General features: G+C 38.3%; 1 protein-coding gene and 1 long non-coding RNA gene across 7 annotated transcripts in view; one reads left to right on the forward strand and one right to left on the reverse strand.

Moving 5' to 3' along the window:
• Positions 1–23,686, forward strand: part of LOC310765575 (TLC domain-containing protein 4-B-like) — a 38,869-nt gene extending 15,183 nt beyond the window's left edge. For all 6 annotated transcript variants that reach the window (XM_083620759.1, XM_083620755.1, XM_083620758.1 and 3 more), the window contains 6 exons: positions 1,398–1,563; positions 3,756–3,845; positions 7,516–7,574; positions 9,347–9,441; positions 10,649–10,722; positions 14,707–23,686. In XM_083620759.1, coding sequence (XP_083476885.1) covers positions 1,406–1,563; positions 3,756–3,845; positions 7,516–7,574; positions 9,347–9,441; positions 10,649–10,722; positions 14,707–15,022 — 792 coding nt within the window. In that variant the 5' untranslated portion in view covers positions 1,398–1,405 and the 3' untranslated portion in view covers positions 15,023–23,686. The remainder of the gene's footprint in view (positions 1–1,397; positions 1,564–3,755; positions 3,846–7,515; positions 7,575–9,346; positions 9,442–10,648; positions 10,723–14,706) is intronic.
• LOC310765592 lies at positions 1,553–25,508 on the reverse strand. Its single transcript, XR_014549651.1, has 6 exons — positions 24,861–25,508; positions 24,339–24,411; positions 15,130–23,635; positions 14,158–14,336; positions 10,742–10,932; positions 1,553–2,977 (listed from the first exon to the last, which is right to left on the reverse strand). It is a non-coding gene; the product is annotated as an uncharacterized lncRNA (long non-coding RNA).
• Positions 25,509–25,543: the final 35 nt, after the last annotated feature.

Here is a 25,543-nt window from a genome sequence, read left to right on the forward strand (position 1 = left end):
GTTGCAATTCAAGAAAGCTGGACTGTGAGCAGGGGACAAACGTGTATGCAGCAAAAGGTGTTTTTCTTTAGGGGGGCCACTAGGTGGCGCATCGGAAGATGGCTGACAATAACATCTCTCCGACCCACACGAGGTAATTTGGAGGCTATGATGGGGTAATTAGCCTCCTTAACCCCCCCAGGATTGTGGGGGGGACGGCCCTTGCCTGCTGTGCCCTATACCACCCCCGAATTTGTGGGGGTGGGGGCACTAGGCACAAAGCCCTCCTGTGGGATTCCGGCACTCCTGGACGCCGTCCCTGATTCGTGCCGCTAGTTGCAAGCATATTCAAAAGAAACAATTTGGACGAGATAAATTGCACATGCTTCAAGGAAAAAGGGGAGTAAAGACTGCTGACAGAAGAGATCTCTGATAACAAGACAAGAATAAAATATGAGAAGATATGTCAAGATACGGTATGACTGAGGGGGGAGGGGGGAAAAAACCTGCCTTCCTTTTTCTTATGTGATTTAACAAGAATCCCCTCCCCTAATGAGTCAGAAACTAAGGACTTAAGCTGTGGATTTAAGGCTGTGTGGAGATAAACTTTCGAACCAAAGCAATGTTTCAAGATGAAGCTGGAAAGCTAAGAGTTTTGGAATGACGCAGTTAAAAATGCCGTCGCCATTTTGGGAGGCATTGTTGGAGCTCTTGGGTCTGGGAGGAGAAAGAGAGAAATAGAGTTGTTTACATATCGTGGATCAACTTCTCGGTGGGACTTAAGAGCGACAAATGCCAAATTTATGATGGAAAGAGCGATGTTATCTACGAAGGAGATATATGGAAACCATCTGGACTTAGTGGAGGAACGGGAAATCCACACAGGATTATTATTTTGCTTATCGGCTTAAGGAGACTAACAGAAGAGATCGTAAAGGAAAAATAGAAATTATATGAACAAGATATGATGTGGAAACACCAAGATAAGACTGGATAGAATTATGAATTTTGTTTGGACTGATTGGGACTGATTTGGACATTAACGCAGTAATAAGAAGATGATCTGAATCCCCCTTTGGATCTTGAAGTATGGGTTCCCCCAACAAAATTTAAAAATTTGGCTTTGTAATTTGGAATTTATGTGATGTGATTCAATTTGATGTGATTGGCCAGTTAATAAAAATTATTAAAAAAAAGAAAAAGGTGTTTTTCTTTAATAGAGCCCAATCACCCTGCTGGACACCTCCAGGTTTATGCATGCTTGCTTCGCTTCTACCCATGGCTGTTGAGAGTTGTAGCTTCTGTGTTTCATGTTGTTATTTAAATTGACATGATTGTTGCTTTGCTTATACTCCATTGACAATCCATGCCTGAATTAAGGAACTCTCCCCCCCCCCTTCTTCTTCTTCTCTTAACAGGCTGAAGAATGATGTCTGCCTTCAGTAAACTCAATTTGGGTGTTGCTGTTAGCAGTTTTGCTATATCTCAACTTCTCTTCCACGTGCTAAGTTCTTGGATTTCTGCACGTGTAACTTCTGGTTTTACCAGTCTTGACCAAAAGAAGAAGATCGAATGGAATTCAAGGTAAAGTTTATAAACAATGGGATACAACTATTAATAGATTTTCAAAAACTTGTAATAATTCAGTTGTGCTTCCTAGCACGCTTGCCAAAAGAACATATCTCCAAAACTTGATTGATCTTAGTTCCATTTTTTTGGTACCATAAAAAGACTTATTTTATTTACAGAAAAGCTGCTTTAGATGTTATATGTTGAAAAGTGAGATATAAATTTAAATAATAAATAAGTACTGATAAATTTGAAATTAAAGTGACTTGAGTTAGAATTTAAAAATATAAATGAACTTTGGTTGCCATTTTGACAGTGTCTGTAACTTTGTTTACATAGTGTGCATATTACTGAGTTGTAGAAAAATATATGTGGTTACTTAGGGATGCCATCTTATTTACTGGCCCTGCTTCTGTGCTTTTAAGAGCATTCAGGTTGCATATAAACTAATGTAAGCTTTCTCTGTTACTTCAGCTCCGTACTAGAAAACTTCATCTGCTGAGTGTTTACCGTTAAATGCACAAAAATGGGCAAAGCGGAAGCAGTGTTGTCTTGTCCTAAATAAACTCATAAGAGCACAAGAAGTACTTTTTATGGAATTTAGTAGGAGACTTATAAGAAATATTGGATGGTATCCTGTTTGCTGATTGCTTGCCTTCCATGAATTGACCACTGAGATGCAGTATACTTTCGTTCTTAAATATGAAAATATACACACCAACTGATTTGTGATATGCACATCTTGCCTGCAATCCTTCCCCCCCACTGCAGATATGCATTGCATTTTGTTGCCTAAGTGATATTTTGCAGTACTCTTGTGGGAGAAACCATTAATCTCATACAAAAATATTGCTTCATCAGTTCGCACGGCACTTTACAGAGTTCAAGAGGACAGGTCCCTGCTCTGAGGAATTTCTGTTTCAAAATTTGACACGGGGAAAATGAACTACTTAGCAATTTATAAAATAGTTAGTGCTCTAAATGCATCTTTCACATTGAAAGTATTGCAGTTGAATGTGAGATCTACTTGTGGTGTAAGGAAAAATACTACTCCATATTTCTAAGAGAACATACTTAGTGGTGCGCATCTTTCTCTGTTGGAGTGGTACCAAATGAATGGATATTGGAAGACTGTTTACCAACTGCGTTAAAGGAGTGGCATTATGACAGGCAAAGTTTGTGTTAGGCGTTTCTTAACTGAAGCCCCAAAGTGAGTGTATTATGTATTAGTTTATGTATTAGAGTTATGTGTCATGGTGTTGGAGCTCCTGAATGTGCTGTCATTCTTAAGTGAAGCTTAAACAACATCAATTCAAGTTTCATATACCTGATGGGACGCAAATGACAATGGCCAGAGATGGACTTCAGTCTTTCAAATTTCAGCAGCACCCTGTGAGACCAAAATTTTGTGCCTCCCACCTCTGGTCTTCTGTTCTGCTCAATTCTCTACGGTCATAGTTGTGACGCCCTGTGGTACTCCCTAGACTTGGTGCCCAGTATGTTAGAACTATAGCTTTGCCCTAAATCTGCTTCTGCAATGGCCTTTTGAAAATGAATAGTACAGTGGCACCTTACATACGCTTCAGGTTACAGATGCTTCAGGTTATAGACTCCGCTAACCCAGAAATATTACCTCGGGTTAAGAACTTTGCTTCAGGATGAGAACAGAAATTGTGCAGCGGGGGCGCAGCGGCAGTGGGAGGCCCCATTAGCTAAAGTGGTGCTTCAGGTTAAGAACAGTTTCAGATTAAGAACAGACCTCCAGAACGAATTAAGTTCTTAACCCGAGGTACCACTGTATATAATAACGGGGAACCCCCTTTTTGGTGTTATCCTACTCTTGTTTGTAGGGAGCCTGGTAGCTGAGGTCTCCCTCTCTCACTATGAACTAAACTAGATAATGGCTTGCAATGGGTGAGTTCTTTGTAACTCATATCTGCCCAGCTTTTGGATGGCATTGCCGTATAATAATAATACAGTTTCCTACATGCAGAACAAGCACTTTGAAACATTCTAGTGTAGGTGACTCCCAACTCAAAACTATTTTCCTTGGATACTATTTTGCAATCTGTATTAATGGCAGGCTTTTCTGACTGAGGTTTAAATATTTTGAGAATTTCTAGAAGCATATAATTGTTGCACCCAGCTCCCCCAATTTTAAATCCAGTTCATTCCTAATTGGGTTGTGTTTTTTCTTTTCTTTTTAGGACGGTATCATCATTCCATGCCTTGTTGGTTGGAGTATTTTGTTTGTATATTTTATTGTACGATGAAGCTGTAAATGCTGACCATGTTTGGTAAGGAACATTCTTGCTTGTAAATCTCCTCTCCCCTTTTCCTTGCCCCACTCGACTGTTCCATTGCTCTTCACTCTGCTAGTCAAATTATTTCCAGGCTTAATTTAAAGCATAAGACATTTACCTCTACCAATTGTACAAAAGTTCTGAAGTGTTGTTTCTTATTTGTGTTGGCTATAATGTGGAGAAGAATTCTGAGGCTCTGGATTATCAGAGCTGCTTATTGAAGTTGCCTTTACAGTGATAAAATTCCTGTAAGCTTCCTCACTGATATCATCATCACCACCTTCTGCCTAAATAAATACTGTTTACCGCTATAGCCATTGTTTACCCAGGTATTTGATGGCTGAAGGATGCTGCTCCTGGCAACCATGAGACCGCTGGATAAGAGAATGTTACAATGCCTTTTTTGTGTGTTTTGCTTGTGGATGTGTTTGCTGCCCTGGGCTCCTTCAAGAGGAAGAACGGGATATAAATTTAATAAGTAAATAATAGTAACATGAGATACTACAAATAAAACGTGTGGATGAGAACTCTGTGGCAGCATTAAGAATTAGACAGCCAATACTGTGCCTACTTTTTCTTAATAAGGTGCTGATGCAGGTAGCTGAGGTTCGGCATGGTTTGCTGGTATAAACTCCGCATGAAATTATAGATCCCTTTTTCAGAATCTCTGTTTGAGGCCACTTTGCTTCCTAAAATGTTTTGTAAAGATGACACAAAGCATTGCAAAACGAGGGTGGTCTTTCTAGAAAATGAATGTTGGTATTGAGCTTGCATTTTCACTGAAAAGCAGCACAAGAGAAATGCGGCTAGTTGCTATTGGAAGCAACTCATTGGATTGTGTCCTTTGTGTTCCCTTTACCTGCTCCTAATTCCACCTGGGGAGCACTACAATAATAATGGGTTAGATTTCTGTACAGGAGATGGGGGGAGGACTTACCAGATTTTAAATCTATTGAGTAAGAAACTGACATAAATCTACTGACATAAACTTTTTTAAATGCCTGATTATTCAGGGAGAGAACTAGTTTCCTTCGTTAGACTAGGAGTTCTTTGGATGAGCTTTGAAATAGTTTCAGTCTTCAGTTGGCTGTGATTTAGCTAGCATGTTGGGCATTAAGAAGAATGTTTAAAGGCTATATTAAGTTCTTTCAGCAGCATCTACTTGTCTAATGCAGTAAAAAGTGCCTGATTCTTTCCTACCACCGCTACTAAGTTTTTAATAGCAAATAAAATGTAGGATTCCACTTCAGTTGCTGAAGATCAAATTGGAGAATCTCATTAATTTTGAAGTTTCAAGTTTTTGTTGCTGGTTTTGAGGCGTACATATTTTCAGCTAATTTGTGGAGTGGGACAGTAGTTCTTGGCACTGCAGTTTGTATGCCTTATCTGCATATGTCTGCTGGGTTTCAGTTTGTTCTCATACTTTCCTTTTTTAAAAAAAATAATCAAGCAACAATTGCCAGAAATTTGTGCAAACATCTTCACGAGAAAATTCAGCTACAACTTGTTGTTGGCTCGCTATCATGAGAATCAAGGTGAAATGTAATTCATGATGGGCAGAGCAAATCTAAGCCCTTCCTCTTTATACCGGGCTTGGGGGAGAGAGTTGAAATGAATGGAGGTATCCCTCTGTCCAGCTTTCCCAGGTAAGCTGGTTACTGCTGGAGTAACACTAGCGTCACTTTGTGCTCACTTCCTCCTTCTCCACAATGTGTGTGTGTGTTGGGGGAAGACTGCCTGTAAGATCTATGCTGGCAGCAGCCTGTAGAAAATGAGGTGTTGTGAAAGTGATGAGGGAATGAACCATCCTGTATATTTTGGTTCCCAATCCAGGCCTATTCATTGCTCTTGGTTGTGCACAGCTCTGTACATCCCTGCTGTGGGTGTTGGATTGCAACTGAAACCTAGGATCGCTTTATTTTAAGTGAGCACATTGTTTTAAGTGGAAACAAACTTGCTTCTATTTATTAGGCCTAAATAGTTTTATTTTTTACAATTTACATTGATGCAACGTTTATACACTGTATAGAACCTGGACGCATGTGGTCTATCTACGATTGGAATGCCGTTTGCACACTCCTGTTGATGTTTAGTACAGCAAGAGTTTGCTTTCCATTTTTTGATTAGTCCGCCATGGTTTGATTTTAGTTGACGTTATGACTGATGATAAACACTGAAAGAAACGCTGATGAAATTGAAATGATATTGTATGATCATTGTTTAAAATTTGTCTTCTCCCTAGAGAAGGCAGACCTAAGCTCCAAAGTCAGTTTATGAAAGATTTTCTTTTTTAATTAGGAACTCTTTCTTGCCATTTGAGAATTGGAACAATTAGAGGCAAATATAATTAAGTCTGGGAAATTGCAATTTAAATGTAGGTGAAAATTACAGGGGAATGACAAGCATGCCACAGCCACTTTTCTTCCTTTTATGTTGGCTGCATTCTTCAGGTAAAAGGTTGTGATGAAGATTCACAAAACTTAGATTTATTTAAGGCTCAAATATAGGTCTTACATTAATTTGAAGCCTAATCCTCTGTCTTGTCTATCAAGTTCATATGTTGCATCACTGGGGATCATTGTGTACATGTGAGATATATCTGCAGTGGGTCTCTCCTCATAAACTCCTCATCATTCTCAATTGCTTTTGCCTGGCTAGAATGTGTCCTTGAAATGTGATAATGCCTTTTGCTTGCCAGGATGAAGGATGGAGATATTTGCAGGAGGATGTATGTCCAGCCTCAGACTTTTGTGAGGCTGGAATGTGACTCTGCATCTATTGCTCCACCCATTTTTACCTCTGGCCCCTATTCCTGGCATGTAGCCCCTAGAATGGTAGCCCATTTGTTGCAGATTTGTGTTTTATTGTTTATGCAAGTGAAGATGAACTACAAAGACAGGATAAAATAGCTTTTGCCTCCCTGTGTCTCTTCTGTGAGACAAGCAGAAGATTGTTTTGTACTATCAAACTGTATTAACAAAAAATGTTTCAAAATTTAGGGGAAAAAACAAAAAAATTCAAATGTTTGCCCATGCAGATAAATGACTCTTGGGCTGAAAAAGCTTCTCCATCTCCATTTTCATGTATACATCTAGCCTAATCAGTGAAGGTTAGGAAGCAGAAGACAGAGGACAATCTACCATTTCCTGCGCACAGAGTCACAACCCATCCCACCCGCATAAAGGGTGAAGGTGATGGCAGAAAGATTAACAAACTGGTTTGGCCATCAGTCAGTAATGGATTAGCATGTTGCTTGTCGGCCCCATAAAAACTAGCAAAGCAGCAGAAAGGAAGAGAAAAAATGTCACAGAATGGCTCTGAAAATCATTGGTATAATGAACAAGACTAGAGAGGCCCAAGTAGTTTTACTTTTTCAGTGAAGAGTGAAGAGTTTCTCCATCTTCCATAGTCCATACTCTTAATAAGCTATTTGTTGAAGAGCTGCTACTTTACCTTTTTGTCATACGTCACGGTTAGTTAAACATTTCTTATTCCCTACACCATCCCAAATTGTGTGAGAGGGTAGAAAAGTGGGCACGAGGGCAGGCAGGGTGTTTTTCTGGGGCATGGAGGCAAATATTTCCATATGTGTTAACTAGTATACATATATGTAGTTGTCATGCACGTGTTATAACTTTTGCATCCTTTGTGTCATTGTTTATAGGGGTGAGCCTTCTACAGTGCAACTAAACCTTGCTATTACTTCAGGCTACCTCATTTCTGGTAAAGTATACAACGTTATTTGTAAAGTTTGTTGTAACTTGCACCATGCACAACTTAACTTTTTACAATAAAAATATTTACCAAGGTATTAGCCTTTAGGAAACCCTGTTTCTTAGAAAGCAGAATTCACCTTCCTTGCCTTTTGTGTTGGCGGGGGGGGGGGCATGCTGGTGGGAAATACGATTATATGCTTACCGACAATATTGTAATGTTGTAAGCTTATAGTTCCTCTGCCAGCTTCTAATACTCCAAGGCTGAATACAGCCAGTCATTCCTCTGAAGCAACAGGAATTACTCTCCCCTCCCCCCTGCCCCACTGCAGTAACCCTGATCTGGCACCAGTAATTTGATAACTGTAGCAATGCAACGAAGTGGAAGAGAAGCTAACTAAACCAGATGGCAAGCATCTTCTGGTCGGTTCAGTTTTGTTCCTGTGAAAGTTGAACCTCTCCCCCCTTGCTCCCCGCCCCATCTTAAAGGGCCGCAAAAAATGCATACGTGAATATGCACCTTTTCTTTTGGGCCCTAAAACTTATGGCAAAACCAAAAATAATTTTCAAAAGTGCTTTCGGCATTGTGGGGTGGGATTTATTATTAACTGTGGATGCTGTGCAGGGGTAATGGATAGCAACATTTAAACAACCATATGGAATTTGAAACAACTTTAAAATTGGCTTGATTATTTATACCTGAGGTTCATATTAGTGAGAAGCAGCACTGTCATATGATTAGGTGCCACAATCCAGGCTTGGGGCTCCATTTCCTGATGATACGCTGGAAACTATAACCTTGATACCATGAAAAAGGGTTGCTGTCTATTTTATAGCTGCCCTTTGCCAATCCTTCACTTTTCTGATTGTCAGTAGTTTGACTGGTGTGCCCTCTCTCTGGAGGTGCCACTGCAGTGGGATGTTTGGACTTGGTTTTTTTTAATAGATTGCATTATTATTATTTTATTATTTTAATTGATTTATACCAATATCTATCTAGTGGCTCTGTTCATGGGTGCTTTCAATTTTATTCTGTGAAAGGAGGAAAGCTCAGCACGTTCGCTAAAAATGTCAGCAGCACATGAAGCATTTCCCCCAGCATAAGATTGAAATCCCCTGTACACTTTATATTGCAAGTCCTCAGTTTCAGTGCTATGACCTCCTAAGATTTCTTAAGGGAAACTACTATTGTATTCAATTTCTGCAACAAAATTATTCAACTCTCTGGTGCAGAAGTGCTAAACTTGAACAGCCTACCCGATAATTTGCATGTGCGCGTTTTGAGAGAAAATGGTGAACAACATAAATGCCTTCCAAGGCTGGTCCTATCCACACATGCACAAAATCTACCTGAAACAGTGGACACCTGCATTCAAGTCAGCACATGGCAGCAACATGGGAGTCATGGGAAAGCTTTGACAGGCGAAGTATTGTATAATGGCTACTCATGGAGAAAGGGTTTTATATAGCGTTGCTTAGGATGAGGTGCCGCATTGCTGTGTCACCATGCTATAGCTTGGCACTGGCTGGTGTGTATTGCAGACAGAGACACCCAACACTGTGTTTATATTTCTGCTCTCAGCTTTCACTTCAGGAATTATTACAGATTGTTTGTAGCATAGATTAGGAGAAGAATTGTCACTTGCTGAGTATTTGCATGATTTGATACCTATTTTAATTCTTCTTCCTTGCCCCCAAATGATTGTCTATTAAATGCTTTAAGATGAAATACAATGATTGAAGAAAATTACTGAGCCTTTCATTTTTCTCTCTTTCTTTTAGATTTGTTGCTTATTATTTTCTACTGGAATGCGATTGGGGATATATATTTTGTAATTCACCATTTAGTAGCTCTGTATGCTTACTACTTTGTACTGGTGAGTGCTGTATTGTTTTTGTAATAGCAGAGCAAGGAGCCATGTGGGATTCATAATTTGAACATTTATAGAGTGCCATCCATGTGCATGGTGCTTTCTAAAGAATGAAAGGAGAGGTCCCTGCCCTAATGACAGAAGAAAGGGGTGGCAATGGGGGTGGAGTAAAAAGGTGAGGGATATTAAAATATTTGGGCCACACATACTTAGTTATAGGAAAATTTGGGGTCTAGGGGAATCATAGCAATGTCTTCACAGAAATATAATTTTTAACAAATTTAAAACTTGCACATTACATAGCGTCTAACTGTTCCAGCAGCCAGTGTAAATATTTAAGCAGAGTTGTAATATGCTGATGGAACCTCACTCCTGTCAGCAGTTGTGTTGCAGCTTCCTATTTTTCAGGTGGCACCAGGGACCCAGTTACTTGGATTGGCTCCTCTTTGGTTCAAATGCCAGTGCAGAGAGCCTTTATAAGAGGCATTGATGAGGTTCAGATTTGGTAGTTCTACTCTGTTATTTGTGTACCTTTTTTTTTTTTACTTGTTTGTAACTAACTAACTAATTTCCCTCATGATTCAAAACTTCTTTTCTACAGAGCACAGTCTTATTTGGGACGATGTGCTGACAGTTTAAAAAAATTATGAGGAACTGGAATGTTTGTAAGCATTACATAAGAGCTTAGCAGCAGAGCCAATGGCAAAGGAAGGCTCATCTCCATTAGCTGAAGCCAGAGCTCTTGCAAACAAGGCTACAGAGGTCTCTGATAATGCAACTTGTTTCTGTTGAGTATGTGGTTTTGTGGGTTAATGGGTAAAACAACAATTTGGTCAGCAGAGCTTAATTTCATATCTCATCTGATCTTTCTTGAACCATTTCAAGTACCCTAAAAGGTCACCAACCTGGGTTTGACCTTGCTAGAAGATATAATTCAATTTTGAACATTATACAATTTTAACAACAGAATGCAAGGTGCATTAAGTACTTGATGTACATAGGTGGTGTAGGGAAACAAACTGAGGGACTTTAAGCACTTTTCTAAAGTGTATTCTGTTTAATTATGTACAATTGGCATTTTGTACAAATATATACAGTATATTTCAATTTAGTTTATTTCATCTCATAATTTTTTTTACTTCTTTTCTGGGACTGACTCTCTCTCTCTCTCTATATATATATATCTGATTGTGATAATGCTTATTTTATCTAGGAAAGAGGACTGTTGGCATACTTTGCTAATTTTCGTCTGCTTGCAGAAATATCTACCCCTTTTGTGAATCAGCGGTAGGTGACATTTTCTTACATTAATAAGCTGTTCTTAACTTGCCTGTTGCCAAGAGTATGTATTTTAGGGACTACACAGCAAGACCTGTGTTCAGGTCTTTGCTCCGATACGGTTCATTCAGTAGGTAGTATTCCAATCCATATCAAAGTATATTAGAAATGGCAGTAGTCCACTTCAAAGGGTTGTTGTGAAGGCAAGCATGTTAAAGACTGTAAAAGAAAACAAACTTTGGGGAGGCATCCAAGTAAGTTATACTCAGAGTATGTCCATTGAAATTAATATTATTATTCAGGCTATTGTTTTTATTCAATCTTGTCTTACTAGTTTCCAAACACAAATGTTAACGGTAGTAGCCATTTTATATACTTCCAGCATTCCTAAGTTTATTTTATATTTATTCCACCTTTCCTCCCAAAATTGCACAGGGAGGAAAGCAACAAAAGAGCAAAACTACACCCACAATGTTTTAAAAACATGTGAAAACATTTTAAAACAGTCCCATACCCTCACAGTTAATAATTTCAAGGTACAGTATATTTCAGCCATCAAATGCTGGGGTGAACAGGTATGTTTTTAAATTCTTCCTGAATGTTGATAATAAAGAGAGCCAGCCACAAGGACGAGAATTTCATAAATGGGAACTACTTCCAATAAGGCCCTGTCATGGCACCACCAACAGGGCCTCTGCAGCTGTTTGTAGTGCTGAAGATGGTTGATAGTGGGAGAGACACTCTTTTACATACAGATAAATTATTTTTGTTAGCCTATCAGAGCAATGAGGAACATTTTTTAATAGTGGAGTATTAACTTTCTTAATAAAATTTTGCTTTGTATCATTAAATTTCCCCCTTTTTGTAACTGGCATAAATCCTCTCAAAGCTGCTACGCAAAATAATGTTAGCAATTACCAATTTTAAGCCAGTTTTCATTTCTAAGCAAGACTACTTTTAGTCACATAAACTGAGGAATCTTTACATACAAGATTGGAATTCCCTTATACAAGGATACTTGAAATCTACTCAGTAAACTGATACAATTTTGGCACTTGTATTCATTGTCAGGTATTATGTATGTGCATCCTAATCTTTTGCAAGGTATAGCCTAATTTTTTCTTTCCTGGTGGTGCTTTTTGTTAAACCGTCACTTTAATAAATTTTGGCATACATCAAAGGTTTCAGTCAAAATCTATCACAAAACATGAGCAGCCTGAGCATTAACATGGCTGCATTTACACATTCCTGGTCAGCCGTAGTTTGGCTTACTGTGTCGATGTAAAGAGTGTATTCCACACTACCATACTTTGCTATCACAGCATTAATTAACTAACTAGTGTTCTGTTTAATACTGTTCCTGTACTTAAACAGGCAGCTTTATACATAAAAAAAAAATAAAAATCAAGGTTCAACCTTACTGCTTAGAATTTGTGGGTGCCAATTCATTATATTGTATTAGTCATACAGTCACCCTCATTTGCTTCTCTGGGTATTTTTAGGTACAGTACAGCAGCCCTTGTGTTTCTTTCTAAGTCTTTTAAAATCTGGTTCTTGTAGTATTCCCTGATGCCATTGTCTTCCCACAGTCTGTGGCTTAGACAGCAAACTGTGCAGTGTCTTTACATCCTCTGGAATGAAGGGCAAATAGGCTTCCCCTTTCTGCTATGTTAGAACTGTTCCCACACATTTTTTCTGGCTTTCTCTGCCATGTCCTTAAGAGATAATGGGCTCAAATAATTTAATTGTTTCTATTAGAAGTCTGCTGAGGCTCTCTGCAGACAATTGAGGGCCCCTTCTGTCATTACCATTGCACTGTAAGGAGGAATCATGTGACAGCTACTCCCATGCCACAATGTAATGTCTGAATCCTCAAACTGTACTTGATGAACTATCACCATGGCTACTTCCCATGCTGCTCCCAGATGTGGCGGCAACACTGGTGTGGGAAGAAGCTGTGGAGCTGACATTTCTCATGTGGTGCTGATGGTGGCGTTTTGTAACTAATACAGTGCTTGAAGAAGCGAAAGCTCCCATGCAGAGAACTTAATATCAGAAGGGGGCCTTATTATAGGCTAAACTTAAAATTTAATGCAACAGCTAACCGGATAAATACTGCACCCTGTTGGCAGTTGCTTCTTTGAAATGAGGAATTGCTATATTTATCAATATAAAAGAACCTCCAGGACTTCCACTTAAGTACAAGAACAGTCAACGAATGCACAGCCTTTTGTACGAAAAGATCTTGAAAGGAAAGTTCAGCTGTGATCTTGCTAATGTACTGAATACAAAATGCCTATCTGCCTGAGAGATTCATACTGAGACTTTGGAGATTGTGAAGCCTTATCAGTGAAAAAGGACATATTCCTCTTTTGAAGCAGTGTTCTAAAAATAAAACTAACTTGCTACTTTATTTGATAAATGTTTGCAGAAGGTAGCGAGAGAGAGTGAAGCGTTTGCTATCCCATCGGCATTCATATATAGATTTATTAAATTTGAGAAGAACCAGATGGTAAATAATGTAAATTGTTGACACTAGCTCAGATATACATGTTTGTATCATTAACAAAAATGAAGTAGTCAAGTAATGCTACTCTGTCATATTTTTAACTTTTGAACTCAGTGACCTTTGCAAACAACCCAAGTATCCTTCGAAAATTGTCAACAAAAAGTTTTAAAAGCCTGATATGTCAAGCTAGTGTGTACAGTATTAACCAGATACTGTTCTGAAATTGGAAGCAACATATTTGATTAATGTGTTGGAGAGTATTTCTCAGCCAAACCAAATCCAAGCTTCCTTCCTTCCTTCCTATTTGGTAGTTCTAGCTTGTGGATCATTTTGCAGGAGCCTTTGTAGTTTGAACAAATGACATGCTTATGTGCATAAAAAATAGAATCATAGGTCTTTTCCACTTGCACTTTGCGAACCCTGACCATCTGTAAGTCAGGCTTTGTTTAAATAAACTTGTGGCAAAGATCAAGACCCTGCTAGAAACCCTGGTACCATCCTGCTTATGTTTGGGCCAATATGTAACCCTGTGGGATAGCTCAGTCAATAGAGCATGAGACTCTTAATTTCAGGGTTGTGGGTTCAAGCCCCATGTTGAGCCAAAAATTCCTGCATTGCAGGGGGTTGGAGTTGATGACCTTCGTGGTCCCTTCCAACTCTACAATTCTATGATTCTATGTACACTGTGGAGTAGCATCTTTTGTACTCCCATGTCATGTAGCTCTCGTTAAGGAAAAATGCAAAAACTATTTGGGAGCATGGGATAGTGTAGGGAAAAGTATGCCATTGTAAGAAAACTAGATTGGGGAGAGGTATTGGCAGAGAAATATAATCCTACTTTAACAGAGTGATGTGGAAATCAGCCAGTGGAGTATAGTAACAATGCTAACTGCTGTAACATAAGCATCTGCCCTAAATATGTTTTGTCTGCTCACATGTGGAGAGGGAGAGGCAAAGCTTTGATATTGTCTAGGATTTGGCAAGATGTGACTTTCACTTTTCCAGCACATGCCCTTTCTTGCAGGCCAAAATGGAGTAGTGCTGAACTCTTTGTACTCTGCTTCTAGAGCTTTCATGGATTTCATTTCAGTACCAAGGTTCCATTCGTTTGGATCTGCCAGGAAGATAAAGGACATTGTGTTACAATAATGAAGGAACCACTTAGATCTGGAACAGAGTATTTCACAAAATGCAGCACTGTGGGGAAAAATATCAAAGTACACTAACATTGTATCTGGTTACAATTTGGTATATATAGATATATAAAAAAAGATTCATAACATTAGCAATTCTGAATATCTTTACAGATATCTTTGCAGCTTTCTAGCTGCATGAAAGTGATGAGAAATGAAACTATGATAAAAGTCAGAAATTCAGAATGCTTGTAGAGCTGATGGAATCTTTATATCCAAATCTGAGTCTGTATTCAGAGGTTGAACTCACAAAATTTTATTTAATTTCTGTTAATATTTTTTCTCTTGCAGATGGTTCTATGAAGTACTGGGGTATTCCAAGGCATCAAAATCTAACATCATCAATGGACTACTAATGACAATCACATTTTTCCTGGGGAGGATCATAGTCATCCCAATTTATTATGCCAAGGTTGCTGCTGAGGTAGGAACAGAAGCTTTCGACAGATTAGGACTTGCAGCTCAAAGCGCCTGGTTTATCTCCAGCATTATCTTGGACATCATGAACTTAAAGTGGATGGTCAAAATCACAAAGGGATGTTACAAAGTTATTTGTCTTATTGGACATGGAGAAGCCAAAGCTAATAAGAATGGCAAACATAACTAGAAGATTTTTAATGCAACAACCATCTATAATGGGAACTTTGGTTTCTTCGAAAGAACAATGCACACTTTTGCCATAAAAAACTCCTGTTAAGGAAAAAAAGGTATTACCTCTGTTCAATGTAGCCTTCCTCTTGGCGCACTGCCTGGGCACCCAGGGCCACTTCATTTGAAGACTTGTAGTACATGAAATGGGAAACAGTAACATGCTGCATATACAACCTTGGTAGTGTGTTCTAAGCACTTAATAGACAAACGAACCTGTAAAGGAACAAACTTTTCTAGCAGTACGTTCCTATGAATTCTCACTCAGGTTTCTTAGACTAATGTGTTTTTAATGCCTGTGAATGTCAGGATCTTTGGTTTACATTCTGCTAATATGGCAACTTTCCTGGCATGTTTCTCTGCTTTCTTAATGTATGGTGTTCATAACTGAGGTTTCATCTTTTGACAACTTTTTTACATTTTTGCGAGAATTTTGCTTTGAATCTATAATCTTTTACTACGTTTTCTGCTGCCTTGTATGCATGCACATGATCTTTTCTAATTTATAGAACAGTTTTACATAAACACATACCATAGAGTTTAGGGGTTCTTTTTCTTTAAAATCAATTACTTGTATTGATTCTTTCTGTACATAAAGGAAAACTGCAGGTCCCCCCCCCCCCGGTTTTTGTTTTTTTTTTAAATATATGTGAATTCTAGCACATGCTTGCATGGTAAACAGTATGGACATAAGCAAATTCTTGCACCAGTGTTCCTTATCTATCATGGCTATTGGAACCTATCTATGTTTTTAGTGTAGTGTCATATAACAAAAGGATTTTTGTGGGGTGTGAACTACAGCACTGAAGCAGGAAAAAACTAATGAATCTAGAACATGTGAATCTGTCACAAGAACTACTGTGCTTGTTAAGAAAAGTTTAAATTGTAGCTAATGCATTCATTTTCACTGACATTCTTATCGCTCTCTTTTTTCTTTAAAGCAAGTTAAAAAAACATTGCTTTACTAAGTTGGAAAACCCTATTTAAAAATATATTTACAGTAAATGCATTTTATTCTTATCAACTTCGGAGCAGCTCTACAAAACTGAGAGGTTGATAGTTTCTCTCTAATGATAGAAACTTCTTTCTTCAAGTGGCTTAGCTCTCAACATATTTGCAAGAGCATGTTGCTGATGAATACTATGTAAAAAGGAAACACAAGAACAGATAATAGTAATCTACTTGTTTGCATTAATTTTACAAATGTTCTCTGCTATAGTGGCCTCCACTTTTATGGTGTATTATATTCTTGTGTTGATCAACTATTCAGTTGACAGGTCTTTGTCTGATTGTTATGAATACCATGTGTCATAATTTGCTAATAAGGTTGTGTTCATTTTCATGTTTGTGATGCAAATATGCAGGAGTATTGTAGAGAACAAGCTGTTTTCCTGTCCCTTTGTTTGTCCCTTTCATGGTCCCTAAAGTGTTAGTTCTTCCAGTATTTATTTGTGAACAAAGCCTGGTGCAAAAGGTTATTTGTCTTACATAACAAATAATAGCCTGTGGTTACTAGTTAGTATAGGTTTTTAAAAGTGAGTTATTACAACATGCAAATCCCCCTTTTCTTAGAGTGCTTCTAACTCCTTATAGCTTGCTAAATGTTGTTGGATTCATAAGATTATAATGACTGCTCTCAAAGGTCTTTTAAATTGCATTTTAAGTGTCATGACAATCAAGACAGTTTGGATCTGTTCTTCATATTAGTGTTATAATATTTTGTATATTTAATATAAACACAGAGGCCCTGTTCAGATACTCATGTTCATCCCTTGATAACTGTAACTTAAGTGTTGACTTGCATTTGTGAAAGATCATTGTAGACACCGTGAATAAGAGGGATATAAATTTCCTGTCACCTCAAATGTAATGTTTGTCCATGGTGGCACTTTACATATTTAGCCTAGGCTCCAAATTATGAGAGATCAAGTGATATTCATGCATGTGTCATTCTCTTTCCTAGAGGCTTTTTTGAGTGTCTGGATAAGAAGCCTAGAAATTCAAATCATAAATATATTCAATTTTTCCTGGTAGAAACAGAAAGTTGCTAACAAACATATTTTTATAGTTTAGACTCATCTTTTATGAAAAGACAGCTGTTAAGTGCAAGCAGTAACAATATTGGGTGCTGTTTAATCCTTCTAATTTGATTTGCCTCTTTTGATTGTAAACTGCCTTCTTTTAACACATTTGTTAACCATTACTTAGCTACTTTGGGTTATCCCTGAAACAAAATTGAACACATTTTAACTTTCTAAATTAAAAACTTTTGAAATAGCAATCCAATAGTATGTGTTAGAAGAAATCATCCACTTATGCAGAATAATGGAAGTAGCTTTGAAAGCTCTTCTTGCTTGTAGACAAACTTATCCTCAGATTGCTGGTTCAATGAAGTGTTACCCACTAAACTTTTCAAGGAACTACACATACTCTACTTACTCATTTTAAATGTAGCTATTAAGCTGGACCCAGCAACTTCTTAAGCCAGGTTGGTATGCTTTCCATCCCCCACCCAGCAGCCATAGCAGAGTGGTATCTCCACAGTGCTACAATCACCTGGAAATAGTGACGGTGCTCGTCTTCATGTCCTTATCCCACATTTCTCTGGAATTGAGAAAATAACCCAGTTACAAATTGAAGCACAGTTGCTTATAGGGAAGTAGCAAGATCCTACTGAACTGCAAAGATCCATGTCCTTGACCTTGGCAGCTGGCTGACCACTGTCCCTTAACCAGACTCAGGATTTTTAAATATATCTATTCTTGCCCAATGAGTAGGCTAGCCCTAATTTGCTGTTGATTTTTCTGAGTTACAGATACAGATGGGTAGCTGTGTTGGTCTGCCGTAGTCAAAACAAAATAAATAAAAAATCCTTCCAGTAGCACCTTAGAGACCAACTTAAGTTTGTTATTGGTATGAGCTTTCGTGTGCATGCACACTTCTTCAGATTTTTCTGGGGGTAGGGGAAGGAATTTCAGTAGTTGCCCAAACAGTGTCATGTAGCAGATTGTGCTTGCAGAAGACCACTATTTATATATGTTGCAAATCACTTCAAAGAACACTTGCTTTGGGCTGGAAATATTTTATCAGTATTGTTTGCAATTACTCTGTAATAGTGAATCACAATTGTGCGTATGCATAGTTTCTTTTCCGTTAAAGTTGCAATCCTGTATTTACATATACAGTAGGTTCCACTGAACTAAGTGGCCCTTGCTTCTAAGTAGACATACATAGAATTGCACTTTCGTATATTTTGGCTGTGTTGTGCTTTACATATTTTGGAATTTAAAATAACTTGATTTTTCTGGGCAGATGTGGTATTGTGGTATCTTATCAGAAAGTACAAGATGCATAATTGGAGAGTCCTCTTAATTTCACTACTTATTTATTACAGTTATACATAAATCTTTTAAGCTGCTTTTTGATCCAGATATGCAATCATTGTATAGTCTTATTTCTTTGTTTGGATTTAAGCTTCCTTATACAGTATATGCTTAGTATGAAGGAGTTGGAAAACTGAGGCATTGAGCAGCTTCTGTCATTATCCATTATTATATATAGATCACTCTATAATGCCATCTTCCTTTCCTAATGTTGAAATATGTATCTTGGATCAAATGGGTTGGATCCAGAAGAAATCAGTTGTTACTGATTTGAGACTGAAGTTTAACTCACTTAACCTGGATTCAACTCATTGTGTTTTACAACACTGTCATGTACAGCTGGGAAACTTTTACACTCTCAGAAAGGGAGTGGGGGGGGGGAGAGGGGGAGTAATACTGTAGATCAGGGCCAAATAATGATTATTGAGTTGTATTTGTCCTTCAACATTATTTATTTTTCTCTAACATTATGATAATTCTTATGGAGAAAGTTGGTTTTCCTGACTGCACATATATTTGATGAATGCAAGAGAGAAAGATGGCATGAGGACAAAAGAGGATGGCAAAGCCAGGTTCAGTGGAAGCAAGTGCCTCCTTTATTACTTTTCCATCTACCCTAAGCCTGGTGGCTTGCATCTGTGTACTTAGGACATTCCTTTATCCTCTGAGATAACAGCCAGGAATATTCCAGCAACTCCATATGTGTTGCTTGATGGATGGTGAGAGTGGAGGTATGGCTTTCCAGGCTTAGAAAGCTGACTTTCCCTGCTGTGGGTAAAGGTAAAAAATGCCCTACTGCCTCTTTTAAAATATGCTAGCATTTATAAATCACATTTTAAAGTCTAGCAAGTAACTTACTCAAACATTGATGTGGCCTAATGTACTGTAACTTAAAGGTTGTTGGTTTTTTTTAGTCATTATTTCCTTGTTTAAAATATGGGTTAGACGTTAAACCCAATTTCTTTTTTAAGGTTATCATCTCCATTTATCTTGGGAGACATATGAGTAGAAAAAGGCACCTATACACCCTATAGCTGCTCTAGGAGAAGAATTACTAGCAGGAAGCCAAGATCACAGCACCCTCTTATGTGAGGGTCCTCCTATTAAATAAGCTTTGGATTCAAGCCCTTTATTATCTAATACAGATTCTTTTGAACCTTACTATTAATGCATTCTGATATTGTCCCCCAAAATATTTGGAGAAATAATACTGTGAGCGTTAATGCACCGTGTAATGAAAATAGTAGTTCAGTATGCAGAAATAATGAAATGTAATGTTCCAGAAGCAAGGGAAGATTTTTTTGCTACACAGCAGAAACTTTTAATCAAGGCCAGTTGATTAAACATCCAAAGAACATGTGTGGGGTAGGGGCTTTGCATTTGTTTCTGGGACTGGGGACCCCATGCCACACTGCTGCTTTTAAAACTCAGTTGAGTTTTTAAAAAGTTATTTGTGAACATTTTGCTTGCCATTTTGAAAAAAGAAAAATGAAACTTCATACATGTGTGCAAATCCTAAAGTAAATTGTTTGGATCTTGGTGAATTAGGCTGCAATCCTATACTCACTTACTTTGGCATAAGTTCCATTGAAATCAATGGGACTTGCCTTTGAGCAGGCATGTATAGGGTTGTGCTGCTAACTGCTTTGAAAATCCTTTGAAATACTTACTTAAAATATGCCCTTTTGATGTCCTGCTTGAACAATTTTAAACCCCAAGATGGAATAATAAATATATTCTCTCATACCTGGTTGAAGGTGAGTTTTGTTATTTTGTACTATAATTAAAATCATGTATGCTAGCAGCACCATCTTCTTTAACCCTGCAATGCAAATGAGCCTGATGGGAAAACAGAGATCATTTTATATTCATACTACTAATCCAGTAATAGCCTACAAATCATGCCTGGGGTAACACTGGCATTATGAAGTAGACCCTTATGCTAGTGAATTCCAAAATACAGAAAGTGAGAATATATGTAATGTATACCTATGCTTTTGACTGCCTAATATTGTGGTCCCCCCTTTCATTAGACATATCTCTGAGTAATCAAACTGGGTCAAATTAGGCATAATATAAAAGCTCCATGACTTTAATTCCTGACATTTTCTTTTTTTAAAAAAAGGCAGAAGCAGAAACACTGATCAGGATTGAGCAAGGCAGGGGAGTTAACCTGTTTTGCCTGTCCAAATTTCTGCTGAATATGATCTCACACACGCCCCACAACTGTTTGCCCCAGCATATGGGAAAAAACACATGGGGTGATGTTTCTGAAAGTTCTTTATTTTTAAGTTGCAGCAAATATGTTCAGAGCCAGTGATTTCCAGCAGGGAAATACCATGAGGGCAGGTTATAACACCACCACCACTGTCTATTTTGGATCAGCCCCCCCCCCCCCCCCGGCCACAGCTGATTTTTTAAAGAAACAGATTTTTGAAGTTCTAGCCATAGAACTCCAGCATCTCACCTAGTTTGACCCTCTTCCTGACAGGAACATGTTTGTGGGATTGTGTCTGTCAGTTATGAAATCTTAAGAGTTGTATCAAATTGTGTCTTGGAACAGTCTTTGATCCAGCAAAGTTTCTTTGAGAACAAAAAGTGGTGGAGGAGAGGTGATTTTTGCAAATTACGACATTCTCCTGCGGCTCAGCTTTAGGGACTGCAACAGGGAACTCCAAGAGGAAATGGAAAAAAATGCCCCACCCCTATTCTGATCCTAGAAGCATCCTCTGGATCAAAGAGCCTTCTTGCAGCGGAGGGACACAATCTGATACAATCTGTAAATATTTACTACAAACTGAAGCAGATGTATAGTTAATGTAGTGTGTACTGCAGAATATATTTTTTAAAAAGCAGTTGCTACTGGTGCCCAAATTCTTAAGGAAAGTGTTCAGAAATCTGGTTCAAATAAATAGGTCACATTATTTTTAAGTTCATTTAAATGCTGTTTAAAAATAGTTTTCACAGATGTTTTTCCCAATCACACTACTGAAATAAGTATAATGAGATGCATTGCTGAGTTGTAAATCCATGCTGGAAAAGGGGTGCAATAGAATCTATGATATGGGGCCTTATTAAATCATAGCACAATGTTTGATAAAGGCAGCACTGAAAAGTCTCTTACAGGGATGGAATAAAGATGATGGGCTATGAATCCTATTGCACTACATTGAAAGCCTGCAATATTCTTGATTTGATAGCCCCATAATGATAATGGCACAAAAGAGTGAGATAGCACTATTGACTTTATAGGACGGTCAAACAATTTGTGAACGTTAACATTTGCTTAAATATTTTTAAATGTTGCTTGTGATAGGCGTATAAATGGGTTTGCTCTTCAGTGGTATTTGAAAGCCTTGCTGTTTGTGTAAATTTGTGTAGGCTGCTCATGTTTGAGGTATATGCAATAATGTCTAAGCAATAAGTTGCATGTGTATTCAAGGCACTGGTAAATAAGAATAAAGGAAGAGAATGCAGTATTTCTTGGAATTTCTTCATTCAAATTGTGTGTACTATGTTAAGTAAAACACTCTACTCCTGTTATGACGAACAGGAATGACTTGGCACTCATTGCCAGCTTCTGAATATGGCTACTTTATAAAAAGGCTTATTTCCTGTGGGAAAGGAGTAGCCAGAATTTTCTTCTGCGAACAACTTTTTCAATTATTGTATATACAAGCCTAACACACTGTGAGGTAGAATGAGATGGCTGCCTCGTGTGGCAGAATTAAGACACTATAAAAAAGTAATAGCGATCAGCTAAGTAGATTTTTTATAGTGAAGTGTGAAAAGTTATCTTCTATATTGTGATATGCTCTTACAACCAAATATAATACTTTTGGTTACATAAACATGATCATTGTGGACCCACAACAAGAGTTGCTGTGTATCAATGCCCCTCCAACAAATCTGGAACAGGAATCTTGTAGTGCTGCTTGGAACATGGGGGTGGGGGTGAGGAGTGAGGAAAGGGTGAAATGGGTCATTTTCTGTATATTTCTCCTGAAATGTTTTTCTGCTGTACTATAGCACTAAAGTGGTCTGGTTTGCTGTATAGTGGTAATGAGAAGATTTCTGAAAAGTGAAAATGATTTCCATTCCCATTCCTCTCCTGTGAAACCTCACTATACTGTGTGAGACCTTTTTCCTTATAGCAGTGATTAAGTGTGTCATCAGATATCCTTTCTTCCTGCTGATTTTGTGAAAAATGAGAGGTCTGGGATGTGTGTCCAAAGGCTCTGGAAAGAAGATCTTTAATATCAAACAAGTTGTTTTGGGGTTTGTTTGTTTTTTAATGTGATGTTATGCCCATAGTGTGCACAACCTCAGAATTGCACATGTATGGTACTTTTTTGTCTCAATAAGTCGCCAATTTGATTTTGTGTGTGTGCCATTTTGAGTTCAAAGTCAGAATATATTGAATACTCAACAGTTGTTTCCTCCCATCTATTAAGAAGGGCTTATATATATATATATAATTGTATGTGAAGCATTTTTATCCTGCTTTTCAGGATGGTTTCCATTGCATCTAACAATAAAGAATATAACAGCAACAACAAATTAAAATCCATTCATGGAACTAAAATAATTACAACAAAACAGCAACACTGAAAGCAGAGAGCTTCAGTAAGGGCATTGAAGTTATAAGCAGAAATCCAGGTTAAAACGTCATTCATTAAAAGTGCTTGCAAAAAACGAAGCAGAGTCATCCAAGTGTCCTTTAGGAACTAATTTCACAACTAAGAAAGTTGCATCTGCTGACTTCAGAAGGCAGGACACCTTGTGCAGGCCTGACCTAAGTGGTTGTTCCCTCAGTGTGCAGTGTTCATAATTTTTATATCATTTCTGCTTGTTGAGCCACTCCATTATTCTAGATCTGTGGATTTCAAATGTTTGCAGAACCTTCTTCCACATTTACTTGTTTGGTGATGAATTGTTGTGTGACTTCCACACAACCCCTGTGCCTCTTGTAATCAGTTCCTGGGAATGTTTGAGCCACATACATTGTTCATGTGGGATGCTAGTCAAGCCTGTTGAGTATCATTAACATACCTTGCATGAACTGAGGATGTATGTAATTCAGTAGGCAGAGCCATTATTCCCTCTGCAGCTGCTTCTACTTGCAAAGTTAGTAGCAGTAGGCAATCTTGTCATTTTGTCTACTCATTTGAACATTCTTAATAGCAGCACTATAGTTCCATGTGGACATAATAAAGCAATACAATAATATGACTGTGTAACTACTGGCGTTTGTTTCTCTATGAGCCACTTAGTTCATTCTTTTTCTGTTCTCACTTGCTATTCTAGAATTTAGATCTGTATAGCAGCATTGAATAAACTGATAATTCTTTTTCATAGTCTCCAATTGTAGAAACATTAGGAGAAATGGATAAACGATTTCTACAGATGTTTAAAGCTACTGGACTATAAAGCTTAATTGTTTTGTGAATCCGAGAACTTAACGTGCCAAAGCAATAAGAGATGTGATACAATTAAATATTGCTTTACTGTAGAAAGCAACATTGTAAGTGCTTTTGTAAACAATATTATTGATTATACATATACTGACTAATTTCTGTGCACTTAATGAAATTCACTGCAGTCTACACAAGCTAATGGCAGTTTTATTACCTGCCATAGTATTAAACTTGTTGCTGCTGCAAACTAACAGCACTATTTTACAATGAATAAAGGACACACACACAATAATAAATAAAATGCTAGTAATACTCTGAATTAAGTAGCTGAATTTTTCAGGGTTGTCAGATAGTTACATTTTTTAACAGTTGGAAAAATAATGTGTTGGGTACCCTATCTGTTCCCCAATTCATTCAGTGCCACTTGTAAAGCTAAGTTCCGATTAAAGGCCTGAGGTGGTGTTTTTTTCTTTACCTGCCAGAATGGTGGTTCTTCCAGAACGGATCATAGTTTTAATTGATATGTCCACAGCACCGGTGTTGAGCTGCTAGTGGAATATTTGACATCAATATGTATTTTTGTCTGTTCAGTTTTGCTTTCCTTTTTTTAAAAAAAAGTTAATTACTTTGGTGCAAGGTTCTGCATACTTTAGGAAAGGCTTCCTCAACCTCCTCTCGCCAGATGTTTTTGGCCTACAACTCCCATGATCCCTAGCTAGCAGGACCAGTGGTCAGGGATGATGGGAATTGTAGTCTCAAAAAACATCTAGAGGGCCAAGGTTGAAGAAGCCTGCTTTAGAATTTCACAGCCTTTCCATTACTGGTGGAAAAACTTCACAGGTGGGCAACCTGCGGGCACCTGCAAACGACCTGTTGTTGCAAGGAGGATCTGTTCTTCCTGCCTTCCGCTGGGCAGGGAGGGAGAAAGAAAGGGGGTGGCAACAGAAAGAGAGCAAAAGGAAGAAAGGAGGTTTTAGAGGGAGAAGGGTGACCTCACCTACTCTCTGTTCTGTCCTTAGCCATCACGGGGAACGCTGTGGTCGAAAGTTTTCAAATCCTGGCAGCTTCAGCACCAACAGGTGTCACACTGGAACAAATAAAATAGCCACTCTTTTCGGTTTTGCATTTCTTAGGATTCAGCAGAGCTAAGGCGCAATTTGTTCCACCAGGGACGAGCTGCTGTTTAGATTTCAGCCACGTCTGGGGAAATCTGAAGAAAGGGGTGGGGGTTCGCATGTGAGGATCCAATAAATCCAAGATGTGTGTGCTTGTGATCCAGTATAAATAGGGGACGGCGTGGTTATCCACAGTCAGCATCGACTAGTAAATGAAGAGGACCCTATGGATTAAATGACTGACACGATAAAGCACCTTTTGCCCCATTGGTCACCACCATGCCTTAATTTCCTCACGTGAAAAGGGACAATGATCGAGCTTACTCGCCTTGAACCCTTTTTGACATGGGAAGCTAAGCGCCATTGGCTAAGCTGCGAGGTTTATAGTTACTCCATGGAGAAGGAAAGGCACTCTTAGCATGCTCTGTGCTATTATTTACACTTTCCCCCCTTTCAAGACGAAGCCTGAAGGCGGGAAGAGAAACTGTTCTCCTCACGCCCGGAGCTCGCGACGGGAGAGAAGCGGCCTCTGCGGTTACCGTGGAAACGAGGAACCTAACGTCTC

The sequence above is a fragment of the Podarcis filfolensis genome (genome assembly GCF_964270895.1).
Source record: "Podarcis filfolensis genome assembly, chromosome: 6".
NCBI classification, from domain to species: Eukaryota; Metazoa; Chordata; class Lepidosauria; order Squamata; family Lacertidae; genus Podarcis; species Podarcis filfolensis.